This window comes from Alligator sinensis, unplaced genomic scaffold (genome assembly GCF_000455745.1).
Source record: "Alligator sinensis unplaced genomic scaffold, ASM45574v1 scaffold290_1, whole genome shotgun sequence".
Classification (NCBI taxonomy): Eukaryota; Metazoa; Chordata; order Crocodylia; family Alligatoridae; genus Alligator; species Alligator sinensis.
In genome coordinates this window covers 504,145-518,407 of record NW_005842755.1, presented here as the reverse complement: position 1 = coordinate 518,407, position 14,263 = coordinate 504,145, and the positions used below count along the sequence as shown (strand labels likewise).

General features: G+C 46.1%; 1 protein-coding gene across 1 annotated transcript in view; it reads left to right on the top strand.

Annotated features, from left to right (window-relative positions):
- ANKRD31 (ankyrin repeat domain 31) overlaps window positions 1–14,263 on the top strand; it is a 161,125-nt gene that overhangs the window by 92,568 nt on the left and 54,294 nt on the right. The window contains 1 exon segment of the mRNA XM_014525152.1: window positions 13,418–13,525. Coding sequence (XP_014380638.1) covers window positions 13,418–13,525 — 108 coding nt within the window.

The window sequence follows — 14,263 nt, the reverse complement described above, 5'->3', positions numbered from 1 at the left end:
TCCCCCCATGGTTCCCTCCCCTTCCCTCCTTCAGTCACCCTTCCTGTGCCCCTACATACCAGCTCCTAGTCCAGCTTCAGCTCCCTGCTGCAGCCAGCAGGGACTGCCTGAATCATCTAAGATCTCTGAATCTTTTCCAATTCGGAGATTTGGCCACCAAATTGGTCCAAATCTCCTCTGAATCGAATCACCACCCAAAGCTTCACACAGCCCTAGTATTGGACTTAACTGATTTGGGTCAAACCAGCTTACGTAATGTCTGTCCCAGATTCGTTCCTGGTTTATGTTAAATCAGAGTTCCCCAGCATCCCAGATGCTTTGCAGCCCTGGGCTGGGCTGTCTACTCCAGAGAACAGACCAGCCCCACCCCTTTGTTCCCTAGCCAGAGCTCTGGCAGAGACTGCAGGCACAGCAGGGTTTGTCTGGCTCCCCCCTCCCCCCTCCTTGCTGCTTGCTGCTCAAGCAGGGATCCCCCTCTCCCTCTCATCTCCCACAGCATGAACCCCAGCCCCATGGACCCTAGGCATGTGGTATGCTAGCTAATCTGCGTGTGTGTATCTCCAATTTCATTGGGACAGGCAAACAGAACAGTGTCCGCTTAGGGCTTTTTGGAGCTAATCAACAGGTCAGCTGGTAATGTCCCTCCCTTCCTTCCTTGGAAAAAGCTGTTTTAGAAGAGCTCAAACTAATGAGAGAGGCTTTTGTTTTGGTGATGGCTGGATAAATGCTATGCTATCAGCCCCCTGCTGGCTCTCTTGCCTGTCAAGTTTGCAGACAGGATGAAGAAGCAGGAAGAGGGAGATTGAAAAGCTCAGTACCATCAACAGATGCATGTACTTCACACCCTCCCTTTGCCTCAGAGTGCTAGCCAGGTTCTGAGGTCTGGCAATACTCCTCTTGAACAGTGAATGGGGAAAAGCCTGAGACAGTGCAGGCAGGGTGGGGGTTTATACTCCTCCCTAATCAGAGTGTCTTGCCAGGGCCTGGCCACACCCCACTGCATCTCAGCACTGTGGAAGGGATGGGAAGGCCCCCCCGCTCCAGCTCCTAGCCTGAGCCACTGCAGGCATGTGCTTGCATTTCCTCAGTTCAGAGTGAATGCCTGTGCAATTACAAACTGGTTCACCCTAGGCAGGCTAGACTAATCTGCAAAGATTGAATCAATTAATGTCTGTCCCTAGCCCAAGTTGATGCCCAGGACAGTTGTCTGTATTGCTCATCCCGGACCCTTAGTTCTAGTAAAGGAGGAGACACAGCTTGACTTAAGTAACAGAAAGAACAAAGGCCTCTGTAAAACTCCCTATGTAAATAGAAACAGTCTGCTTAGAGGAACGGGGGAGGGTTGTACAAGCCAATTTACTGAGCACTAGCTGTGTCTGCTCCTTTCCAGACCTGAGGAAGGCTAATCTAAGATCTCTCCCAACTATACAGCTGGTCCAATAAAAGATATCACCTGAAAAAAATCTGAGCCTCCCACATTTTCTGGGCTATCATGACTGCAACATCATTTCAAAACAAATTGATTGTGTCCTGGCCTCCATTACTTTTAACTATCAAAATATAACAGTAACACTGGTATTGATTACATTCTTTACAATGAAATTCTTGAACAATGTAGCTTTGCTAAAGCTGAAATAAAATCACCACTTTTTTTAGAGGAATATTTGAACTTTTGTTAATTCAGTCTTAGCCAAGAAGAGTACAGTGAAGACTGAATAAAATGTTTGTAATAGAAAAATACTTCCAGAACTTTAGATTATTCTACATTGCCTAGACATCATAAACACTTTATCATTAATTTTCAATATCAGTTAACAGACCTAATGTTTCAGAAATTCATAACTGGTGCACCACAGATATTCTGAGATATATATAGATATATATATATATATATATATTAGACCTAATGTTTCAGAAATTCATAACTGGTGCACCACAGATATTGAGATATATATATATATATATATATATATATATATATTTGTTCAACAAGCAGATGAGGGAATGACTGTTGGAGTAGGTGGAGCACAAAATACTGGAAGATGCTGCACTGAAAAAAGTGAAGAAGAAAGAAATGCAATAAATCCAGAAGCAATCCAAAACAAAAGAATAAGATCTGACCTTCAGGGGACCAACTGCATACAGATTTATGTTCCAATAATAGGAAAAATAAGAATTCACTTAATCCATCACAATTCAGTCAAGCAGCAGAACACGACTCATCTAATAAATCAGGTGCATGGTTAATAATATTTTATAAAGATATGTTTAATGTCATACATACCTCTAGATTTTCTAATAAAGATATTTGGCATGAGATGCAAACCAAAATCTCTGGCCTGGAAGATTAAAAAATGTTCCCATATCTTTGCAAGATTTTTTTTTACTGCAGTGATAAAATCTGCTTACCTTGAACAAAAATAAAATCCACCAAACATCTATAGCATCACTTCTTGATACTCTTTGCTTTCTGTCTCTGTTATTAGAGCTTCTGTTTAAGGCAAAGTGATATCTGTCCTTGAAGAGTTTGATGAATATTACAACTGTTGTGAACCTAAGTAAGGCCATAGACAATCTGGTCACTGCTAAAGCATTAGAAAAAGATGTAATTCTTTTGGAAGTGATCAAGGGTGGGGACCTGTGGTTCTTCCCCACCTATACAAGATTCTTACCCACTGCTGGACAGTAGGGACAGTACCACAAGATACACAAGATGCTAGTATAGTCACTATGTACAAAAATAAAAGCAACCACAGTGATTGCAAGAGCTATTGTGGTATTCATCATTAAGCCTTGTTGGAAAGATCATTGCCTGGGTGGTGCTCAGAAGACTTCAGATTTTTACTGACCATGTTTACTCTGAGTCACAATGCAGCTTCAGAGGTAGTAGGTCCACCATAGATATGATCTTAATTTGAAAAATCTAAGAAAAATATAGGGGAAATATCAGCTTCATTGATGGAGCTTCATTCTCTCCAACATGCCCCTCCTGACTCAAGAGGCACCAGTCGCCCATGCATTTTGCAGAACTGTTTTCTATTATGAGTGTGTGTCAGAGTGCAAAGCATAAATCTTTGACTGTCATAATCATGTCATTCTTATATGGCAAACACTCTGAATTTGAAACTGTTCATTAAGCATTATTTGTATAACCATATACTTCTGATATGGTGAGCCAGAGTGTGTGCAGTTGGCACTTGGAATTTTTGTAATATACTTTTTTCATTATAAATGTCAAAAATCACTTTACTTCATTGATCTTTACTGTGTCCCAATATGGCATGAAAAATACATCTCAAGAAAACTTGAAAATGGTTGACTACTGATACTTAGACACTTATGGATAGTTAATTATCAATATTCAATTTTGCTGGATGTCTACACCTGATGGTCTCTGGTTTGGCTGCAGGCATTGATGGCTTCAAAGATTGGGGCTAGACCTTTCCTCTGGCAGCAGAATCAGTGAAACCTGGGAAGGGATCAGGCTACATGAGTGATGCCACCTGGCTTGCTTTTCTCTTTAATCTACTTAATTACCTAATACAGCTGACTGTATTTATCATGCCTATCTTCTCTCCAACACAGTGGACTTCTTGATACTTTCTTTCTGTTCCTGATTTACCATTTGTTCCTAAATTACCACATGCAGTATCATCGTCAGAAGGTGAGATAGAGTTCCACTTTATAGACTAACTAAATATATAGCATAAGCTTGCTTAAGCTTGAACTCACTTCATCAGTGCTATAAAGGACAAGCACAGAGTAGTGTATAAAATGGAGAGAGTATCATCTTCAGCTGTCTATCATCTATCACCCATTAGGCTCTGCCCAGTCCCATTCTGTTTATACAGAACTAATCAGCAAACACCTAAGCTTGCTTTCTACAGTTTGGCTTGGAAGGTTTACATGCTTCTGCTGATGCAAGTTGTTAACAGATCAAAGCTGACATACTGGAATGTCTGTTTAAAGTGTGGATATTAGGGCTGTGTGAAGCTTCAGGTGCTGATTCTATTCAGAGGAAATATGGCCCAATTCAGTGGCTGAAATACTAAATCTGAATTGAATCAGGAGACCAGTTAAAAAGTCTGAATTGATTCAAAGCTCTCTGAATTGATTCAGAAAAGTTTCAGAGATCTTTGGGGATTCAGGCAGTACCTGCTTGCTGCTACAGGGAGTTGGACCCAGACTCCATGATGGTAAATAGGGGGCAGGGGAGGAGGGGGCTGGAACCATGGGGGGACCCTTGCCAGGCCCCATCCCCATCCCCTGCCTGCTCCCCCAGCCCCCCTGAGTGCCCCCAACCCCCGCCTACTGTCCCAGTCCCCACATGGCTCCCCCACCCAGCCCCAGCTCCTGGCTCTTAAAAAAAAAGAAGCCCTGAACTCACCAGCAGTTGCAGCAGCTGTTGGGGCTTCTGGGGGCTCATGGCAAACCCCCGCCATGTAGTGGGGGGCAGCGGGGATTGCCCCCACCTGGCAGCAGCTGGTGAGTGCTGGGCTTTTTTTTTCAAAGAGCCAGGAGGCTGATGCCAGGCAGGACAGCCATTGACGGGGCTGGGAAAGCAGGCAGGGGATAGGGTCGATTTGAAGATTTGGTCAATTTGGCTGCAGCTGAATCTCCGAATCAGATTCAGCTGAATCAATTCAGGACAGTGATTCAAATCACTGAATCAAATCACTGTTCCCCGAATTGGCGAAATCCAAATCTGAAGCGAATACTAGCCACTTTGCACAGGCCTAGTGGATATCACCAACCTGTGTATTTTATTTTTAAATCTCCTTTTTATGTCTCATAATACAAAAAGGCCACACAGAAAAGATTAAACCCTCCCATTGGATGCAAGATTTGTCAAGTTCCAGTCTTTTCCTGCTTACAACGCACCCGGGGATGCAGTGCACAGGAACCATTGCTTTGAGATTCATATAATAGTTCCTCATTATGCTGTTGCACATGTTTCTGAGTAGAAGGAAATAGACTGTTGTGTGTGAAAACTTCACTAGAAAACTTTGCAATTATTTGTGCTCATTTGCAGCCAACGTTGTTAATGGTTATTAGCTTAATGGGCTGTTGTTTTTTTCCCTAACTCTCTGAAGAGTCCCTGGAATGTCCTCCCACCAGGGGCCAAACAAAGAAACAATAGCCAAAGAGTAGCTGATTGCTTTGAGAGTTTAGAGCCAGATGCTTTAGAACTAAAATACAGTGCATTATCTTAAAGAAAAAATGAGGCCCAAATGAGAAAACTGTGCTGTAAAAGGAAATAAGTTCTACTATATGCTTCAGAATCTCAGTTTTCATTTTAAAATAAATACAGATGTGAACTAAGTACATCTGGTGCAGTGCTGTCTGCCTGCTCCCCCCTCCCCCAGTCACTGACTGGTCACTGGGGGGCATGTGCCCCCCCTGACTAAGACAGCACCAGTTGCCCATGATCTAGTTCAACTCCCTGCCTGAAGTAGGACCATCCTTATCCAAACCATCCCCTACAACCATAATCTAAACTCTACCTAAAACTACCATTAACAACATAGACCTGACACCCTAACTTGCCACAGGTAAGGCAGGCGAACCATGACAGCCAACGTCCAGCTTCTATACCATGTCAGTATATGCTCAAGAGGTCCCAGGTAGAGGGTCACATACCTTTCTACAGAAGAAGGCAAAAATCCCACAGTCCATACCAATCTGACCATGGGGTAAATTTCCTTCCTGACCCCAAATATAGTGATCGGGCTGACCCTAAGCACAGGTGCAAGGCCCTCTAGCCTAGAACCTCTGGCTTTGCTCCTAGCAGGAGAATCGGCACACCCTAGTTGAAGCCCCTACCCCTGGCTGTAGCCAACGCCCAATGCCTCTGGGAAGGCTTAAAAACACCCTGATACATGTAGAACAACGGGGTGGGAATGGAAGCAACCAACAAAGCCCAGAAGCATTGGAAATGCCCATTCTAGAAAATGGGCATAGCCACCATACATAGATCATCCCTGACCAGTGTCTGTCCAATTTCTTTGAACACCTCCAGTGTTGGAGAGGTCACAACTTCCCTAGGCAGTCTATTCTACTGTCCCAATATTCTAACAATGAAGAAGGTTTTCCAGATATCCAGTCTGAATATACTTTGCTGCAACTTCAAACCATTGGTCTGCACCTTCCTGTCTGCAGCAAGCGAGAAAAGGTGCTTTCCATTTTCTTTATGGCAGCCCTTCAGGTATTTGAAGACTGCTATCATGTCCCCTCTTAAGTGCCTTTTCCACAAGCTGAGGCTGCCTAGCTCCTTTAGCCTCGCCTTGTATGAGTTGCCTTCCAAGCCCTTGATCATTTTTGTTGCCTGCCTCTGAACCCTCTCTAACTTCTCCACATCCTTTTTAAAATGTAGAGCCCAGAACTGCACACACTACTCAAAATTAGGCCTAAACAGTGCCGAGTAGAGAGGTACTATCACCTCCCATGGCTTGCACCTAATTCTTCTATTGATGCAACCCAAAAATTTGTATTGAAACTGTGATCTACCAAGACTCCCAAGTCATTTTCCAAAGAGCTGCCATCCAGTCCCTTATTTTGTATTCCTTCCAAGGTGTAGCACCTTGCATTTGTCCACATTGAACTTCATCCTGTTAGCTCTAGCCCAACTTTCCAATTTGTTGCGATCCTTCTGAATTGCGCTCACATCTTTTAAACTGTTCACCGTCCTTCCCAGTCTCATGTTCTCCTCAAACTTGCTCAAGAAGTTTTCTGTGCACCCAAATCATTAATAAACACATTGAACAGCACTGGGCTGAGGACAGACCCCTGTGAGACTCCACTTGAAACCTTCTGGCATTTTGACATGGACTCATTAATAATTATCCTTTGCTCGTGGCTATTGAGTTATAGTTCTCTTTTCACCCTATAGTAGTTTTATCTAATGCACATTTCTCCAATTTGTTTATGAGAAGGTCATGTGGGACCTTGTCAAAAGCCTTGCTGAAGTCCAGATACAGGATATGCACAGTATTATCTTCTCCCATCCACGTAGATGTAGCAGGGCACTTGGGGTGCCTGCCACTTTAAGAGGTTAGGCAGCCTGTGGAGCCACTAGCAGGTGGATGTCAGGGCTAATTGTGGAGTCAGCTGACCCAGGGAGCCAGCAGGTGAGGCTAGGTCTGGCAGAGGGAGTCGCCTGATTGGAGGAGGGCTGGGCTTAGCCAGGGTATAAGCCCAGACTCTAAGAGTAGGGCTGGCAGTAACATCTGGAGAGCTGGTAAAGGAACACCATTCAGCAGGCAGGCTGCACCCTTGAATGCCATCAAGGAGAATCTTTTATTAGACCAACTGACTAGTTGGAAAAAAGTTATTTGCAAGCTTTCGGGCATAAGCATCCTTCTTCAGGCATATGGAGCCTCTGCTGTTCTGAGATCTCCAAGGAATGAAAGAAGCTAAAAGTCTGACAGGATGTCAGTGAGAATGTAAATAGGTGGAAAATAGAGGATAGAGAAGGGAAGGAAGAGGTGGGGAAAATGAGGGAAATAATGCCAAAGGTAAGTAAGGGAGACTCTATTGTAGTTGAGTTCTCCAAGGCAGAAAAGAAGCAGTTTGCAAAATAAGCTTGCAAATAATGTTTTTCCAAGTACTCAGGTGGTCTAGTAAAAGATATTACATCTACCCAAAGAAGCTTGTCTGCCTATGTCCTTAGACCAACATGGCTACAACCAAAAACCCAGCAAAGAGAATAACATCTGAAGCAGTCTAGAGGTTTGGGTAGGAACTAAGGGGGTGGAGGAGGTTCTGGGGAACCCAGTGTAGGGTCTAGAGTCCTGAGAAGGGGGGCCAGTGCCTCTGGGCCTATTGAGGGGCCAGGTGAACTTTGACAGAGTGTTTGAGTGTTTAGGAGACCTATTAAAGGGTCTGAGTGAACCCAGTGAGTAGGGCAGAGTGTGGAGACCTACTGAGGGGCCCAGAGGAGCCCAGAGAAGGAAGAGGCTGCATCAGAGAAGACTGGGGTGAGCCCGGAGAGAGTGGGGGATCTATGGAAGGGCCCGAGAGGATGGACCTACAGAGAAGAGAGGGCTGGCAGCTGGAGAACTGACCCTGGAAATCTCAACTCTCTTGTGCAGGGCCAGGGCCCAGGAGGAGCTGAAGTTTGAAATATACCACAGCAGAGACTGGCAGAGTTGGGAGAGCCTGGACTTCTTGACTGGCCTAAAGCAGGGCAAGGGCCTAGGAGAGGCTGAAGTTCCTTGTGTGGCCATAGTCAAGATGAAGAGGTCAAGGCATGTGCAGTCCAGGATGATGATGGCTGGTGCTAGGCCATTCAAGGAGGAGGGATCAAGGCAACAGGCCTGAGAGAGAGCCAGGGCCAGAGATGGAGGGCCCAGATATGAGAGGGAACTGGGGCCCGGGGCTAGAGGTTGCCAGCCCAAGAGGGGGACATCCAGGAGGTGCCCAGAGAGGGATGAGTAAGATTAGGAAGGCCTGAAGACCAGTCCTGGAACTGTACCATACTGGGTCTGGCTAATACGGTGGGGCTGCCTGTGACAGGGCAGTCTCTATGAAATGCTATGCATGGGCCACCACAGGGAAAGGAAGGTATAGAGCATCAGAAGGCCTCAGCTCCCAGCCTTGTGGGTTACCCCATGGAGGGAGAAGGCTAGGGGAACACACCAGGACCATGGGGGGTTGAGACCCAGAGAGGGCCCAGGGAAGACCAGGGCCATGCAAGTCCAGAGGTCCAGAGAGGAGCCAAGGAAGAGCAGGACCATGTGGGTCTAGAGGCCCCGAGAAGGGCCAGGGAATAGTGTAGTGGGACAGAAGTGTTCAGTGACCTAGTGAGGGGGCTGGGAATAGTAAAGTGGGACCAGAAGGGTTCATCAGCCCAGTGATGGGCCAGGAATAGAGTGTAACCCAGTAAGGGGCTGGGAATAGTGTGGGACTGGATGGGTCCAAGGGCCCGGAGAACAGCTAGAGAAAGTGCAGGACCAAAAGTGTCCAGTATGAGAGACCAAAGGAGCTGGCAGCCCAGAGAAGGGCCAGGAGAGAGACGGAGGGGCTTGCTAGCCCAGGGAGGGGTTGTGTGAAACAGGAGAGGAGTCAAAGATGAGTAAGGGAGGCTCTACAGTAATTCAAAGTAGAAAAGAGGCTGTCTGTAAAAAGGAAAATAGCTGGAAATTAGGAAGACAAAGGGCAGAAAAGTAGGGGAGGGGAGAAAGGTGGGGAAGAAAAGTGTAAGAGGTCAAGTCTGGCAGGTACCTGGTAAGTCATTTGTCAGGCAGATTGTAATGTGGATTCAATCCATGGACTCAGTATAGACATTGGATTTCCACTCCTCCTCTTCCCTGCTCTACCTTTTGTTTTACTAATTTCTACCTATTTACATTCTCACTGAAATCCTGTCACACTTTTAGCTTCTCTCATTCCTTGAAGTCTCAGAACAGCAGAGACTTCCTATGCCTGAAGAAGGGTGATTGCACCCAAAAGCTTGCTAAGAACTTTTTTCCAACTACTCAGTTGATCTAATAAAAGATATCACATCTACTCAAAAAACCTTGCCTACATAATTAAGAGTTGCACAGAATTACACTGGTAAATGTAACAGGAAATTTAGGATAGTAAATGAGATTGGAAATTTAGTTCAGTATTTCTAATGGGATGTTTTCCATGCTTCCTAATCAGTGTCCAATATTAGGCCTGTGCAAATAGGGAAGTATTCGATTTGGATTTGGATTTGGATTTGGTTGATTCAGAGGACAGTGATTCGATCCAGAGATTCAGATCTTTGTTCCAAATTGATTTAGCTGAATTGGCTCTGGAAGATTCGGCGCCCATTCAGAGAGATTTGGAGATTCGGCCATAGAGTATAATGGGGAAACACTGAAATACCTATAACTTTGTCATTTTTTTGGCTGATTCAGATAAAGAATGCAGGGATGGTAGCCCTTTCTGAGGGCATGAAGCCTGCCAATTTTCAAGGAGATAGGTGAGAGGTTTCTGGGAAACCACCTCAAGCTGCTGACAAGCAAAACTTGTGACATGGGTAACACTGTGTGTGTGTTAAGGCACAGGGGGTGAAAACTGCAGGCATGCTAGGCTCTGCTTCAGCCATGAAGCCTGCCAGCTTTCAAGGAGATAGGTGCAGGGGGTTCTGGGAAACTGAACCTTAGGCTGCTGACAAGCAAAACTCATGACGTGGGAGGGTGGCACTGTGTGCGTGTTAAGGTGGGCTCTCACTGGCACTGGGGCATCTACACAACATGGTAGTATGCCCCAATGAGTCCTCCTCCTCCCCTATGGTCTCATTCCGGTCCTCCACTTTACATGACATCAGGTATAAAATAACTTAGTGAGCAGTAGCACAGTAGCACCAGCAGCATCTCAGGCAGCCAAACTGTGACAGAGCCCTTCTTTCCTTTCCTGCAGGAGCTTCTTCTCCAGTGTGTGTGTTAAGGCACGCCCTCACTGTGTGACTGTGTGTGACTCCGTGTGTGTGTGTGTGTGTGTGGGGGTGTGTGTGTGTGTTAAGGTGCACCATCACTGGTGCTGGGGCCTCTGCACGACATGGTAGCGTGTCCCAGTGAGACCTCCTCCTCTACTACAACCTCAGCCCAGTCCACCACTTTAAATAACAACAGGTAAACACTGCAGTGCACTGCAGCACAGTAGCACCAGCACCAAACTGTTGCAGACTAGAGCCATTTCTTCCTCTCCTGCAGGAACTTCTTCTCCAGCAGCTACCAGAGAACTCTCCCTGCCAGCCCCAGCCCTGGGGCTTGGATGTGCCCACTGCCCAGGGTCCTGCGTCCTTCCAGTCAGCTGACCAGGGACAGGTCCTAGGAGTCTTGGTCTAAGGACGTGGCACTGGCAGATAAGGTTCTTTGGGTCAATCTGGTATCTTTTAGTAAACCAACTGAATAGTTAGAGAAAGCCAGGACAGTGAGTGGTTGTGTTTTGATTTTATGGAGAGGGGTTTTCCTTGATTGTCCGATGGGGCTAAGTGGCTTATGGTTACTGAAATGAGAATTTTTATAAAAGAATTGACTGGAAGAAATAGAGATGTTGTGTTGGATATATAAATGATGTGTTACTTGTGCTGTGTGATGGGTTATGTTGTGTTTTTATGTTTATATTAAAAACAAACAAACGAACGGTGAGCTCAGCTTAGCTGCCTGGAATGCCAGTTTTCAGGTTGAAAATCCCTTTGTCAGGCTGAGGAAGCACCTGCAGTTGGTAGGTGTGCTGTTTCTGGATGGAAAGAATAGTAAAAAAAAAAAAACAGAGGCTGACATGCAATGTAGGAAATAAAGTCAGTCAGTGAAAATGGAAATGGAGGTATCAGCAGGTGAGGGACAGGCTGTGGTGGTGTGGGGGAAGAGGGATGTAGCAGCGCAGGTAAAAGTGCAGAGGTACCTATGGAGTCAGATGTCCGGCAGGTTGTAGTGTGTCAGAATTCCACTGTCTGTATTGAATCCATGAGTTTCTGTACCTACTACGTAGGAGGCTGATGAAGTGAAGTTCATAGGCCCAGCTCTGAAAAGTGGTGCAGACTGAGTAAGGAGAGTGGCACTTACTCTGTCTGCAGGTGGAGCTTGAGTAACCCCAGCAGTGGGAGGTTCACCTTCAAGAACACCAGCTGCTCCAATGAATGAGGTTCCAGGCAGCTGCGGTGGGGTGCCACAACATCCCCAGCAATGCTGAACACCCTCTTGCTCAGAACACTGGTTGGGGGACAGGACGGGTGTTTGCAGGCAACCGTGGCCAGATCCTGCCACATCTGGCTGCGGCTTGCCCAGTAGGCCAAGGGGTAGCCCGGGGGCCCCAAGTCCGCAGTGAGAGGGGTAGCCACTGAAGCCTTGGCACTACCTGCCCAAGGCTGGGGTCTGGTACGTCTGGATCCCAGCATTGAAGCCATACCCTTGGCCTACATTTGCAGCGACTGGCGTGGAGAAGACTGGCTTGTGCTGGTGTTGGTGCTGGGAGTGCTGGCACAGGAAAGTGGATCCCCCTCTTCCACATCCCCTCGTCTCTGCCATTCTGTCTCCCTGACTCTCTTCACCACCACCTCTATGCACTGATCCAGGCTTTGGCTGCCGCATGTGCTCCCCTTCACCCTTGGGTCATGCATGGCGGCCAGCACGTGGACTGTACTGGATTGCAAGGGATCAAGCCGTTTCCTGATGCTCCTTCAGCTGCCTCACCGGTCCCTGCACGTCTGGTGACAGCGGCTTGCCCCAGCCAGGAACATTGATCCCCTGGAACTTCTCCATTTGGTTCTCAAGTTCCCTCACTACGGGGATCATCTGGCTAAGGAAGGCATTGCCAGCACTGAGGGTCTCAGTGGCCCTGAGGAAGAGCTTGAGGACCACCAAGATCTGGGAAATGGTATCCCACTCAGCTCTGTTAGGGCCCACTGATCCCAATCTCCCTGAGCAGGGCCATCTCAAGTATGGCCGTCTGTTGCTCCACCAGCCTTTCCAGTATCAGGTATGTGGAGTTCCACTGAGTCTCCACATCCTGCATGATTTTGTGTTGTGGGATGCTCAGCTCTGCCTGTTTTCTCCACAGCATCTTGCCCCACTTGATGATCCAGTGGAAGTAGCATCTGTGTTAATTTGACAACTTCTGTGTAGTTTTTAGTCTGTATGTAACTATAATAATATTTATAACTATATATAATCTCTTCTTCTTCTGTGAATGTCTGACTTCTCCTGTGTTGTAATAATATCTCACTTCTTCTATGATGTATGTGTGTAAGTGTGTGTAATGTGTGCTTCCCTGCACAGTGATGGATCACACTGCCAGGGACAACACAGCTTTCTTTTTTAAATGTTTTGGGAAAAAACCCCCAAGAAGAAATATAAATGGAAAGAAATGGATTGGATAGGGATAAGTAGAGGGATTCTGGTTAGTAAGCTAAGCTATATCCAGTCCTTCCCAAAAGCAAGAAGTAGCAGGAGACTGACTAGGAAGCCAAGCCAGTCCAGTACCTTTCAGATGCTGTTCCTCAGACAGAAACAGCTCACAAAAGGCACAGAAAGCCTGCAGACAGAGACTTATATGCTGTTTCTGTCCCTCCCCCAGAGCACTGTGATTGGAAGGGGACTTAGGGAGAGATCACAGTCACAGACCAGCTAGAGATGTCAGTTCTTCCCTCCCCCCTGCTCCCCCTCCCTCTTCCCAGTTTCTGTTCCCCTGAAAGACCACCTCCAAATCTCCAAATCTTTTATGAATCAATTCAGAGGCTCTGAGTTGATTTGGAAGCTTTTTTGCTTCTCCCAATTCAATTCAAATTCAGAGATTCGGCCTCCAAACCAGGCTGAATCTTCTCCGAATCTAATCACGGACCAAAGCTTCGCGCAGCCCTATCCAATATGTCCCAATATGTCTTTAGAATCCTCAGTATCTAACAAAGAGGAGGCAGTATCTGTACCTGGTTGAAATTCCCATACAGCAGCACCTTGGCTAAACAAAAGAAATGAGAAAGGGGAAAGTTGCCTACATCTGGCTGCTGTGAAAGGAGATTTCTCCTTAGTGAAAGCTCTTATGGCATCTGGAATATGTATAAATCAATGGGATTACACATGTTTGGATATTTTTAGATAACTGCTTTTGTAATAGTACTCAGTATTTTATTGCAAAAACAGAGACATTTTTTAAACTCTTGAAATAATAGAACTAATAATAATAATAGAATTATTATTGTTATTTTACTGAACAAGGTTAGGAACAAAAACTGCTTGCATATGTCATCCTTATCTTGAAATACTGTATGCGTACATTAAAAATGATACACATCAGCACATCAAAGACAATTTTATATCATCAGCGACTTGGATGAGGGAGTAAAATGTACTCTGTCCAAGTCTGCAGATGACACAAAGCTATGGGGAGAAGTGGACACGCCGGAGGGCAGGGAACAGCTGCAAGCAGACCTGGACAGGTTAGACAAGTGGGCAGAAAACAACAGAATGCAATTCAACAAGGAGAAATGCAAAGTGCTGCACCTAGGGAGGAAAAATGTCCAGCACACCTACAGCCTAGGGAATGACCTGCTGGGTGGCACGGAAGTGGAAAGGGATCTTGGAGTCCTAGTGGACTCCAAGATGAACATGAGTCGGCAGAGTGATGAAGCCATCAGAAAAGCCAATGGCACTTTATCGTGCATCAGCAGATGCATGACGAATAGGTCCAAGGAGGTGATACTTCCCCTCTATCGGGCGCTGGTCAGACCGCAGTTGGAGTACTACGTGCAGTTCTGGGCGCCGCGCTTCAAGAGGGATGTGGATAACCTGGAGAG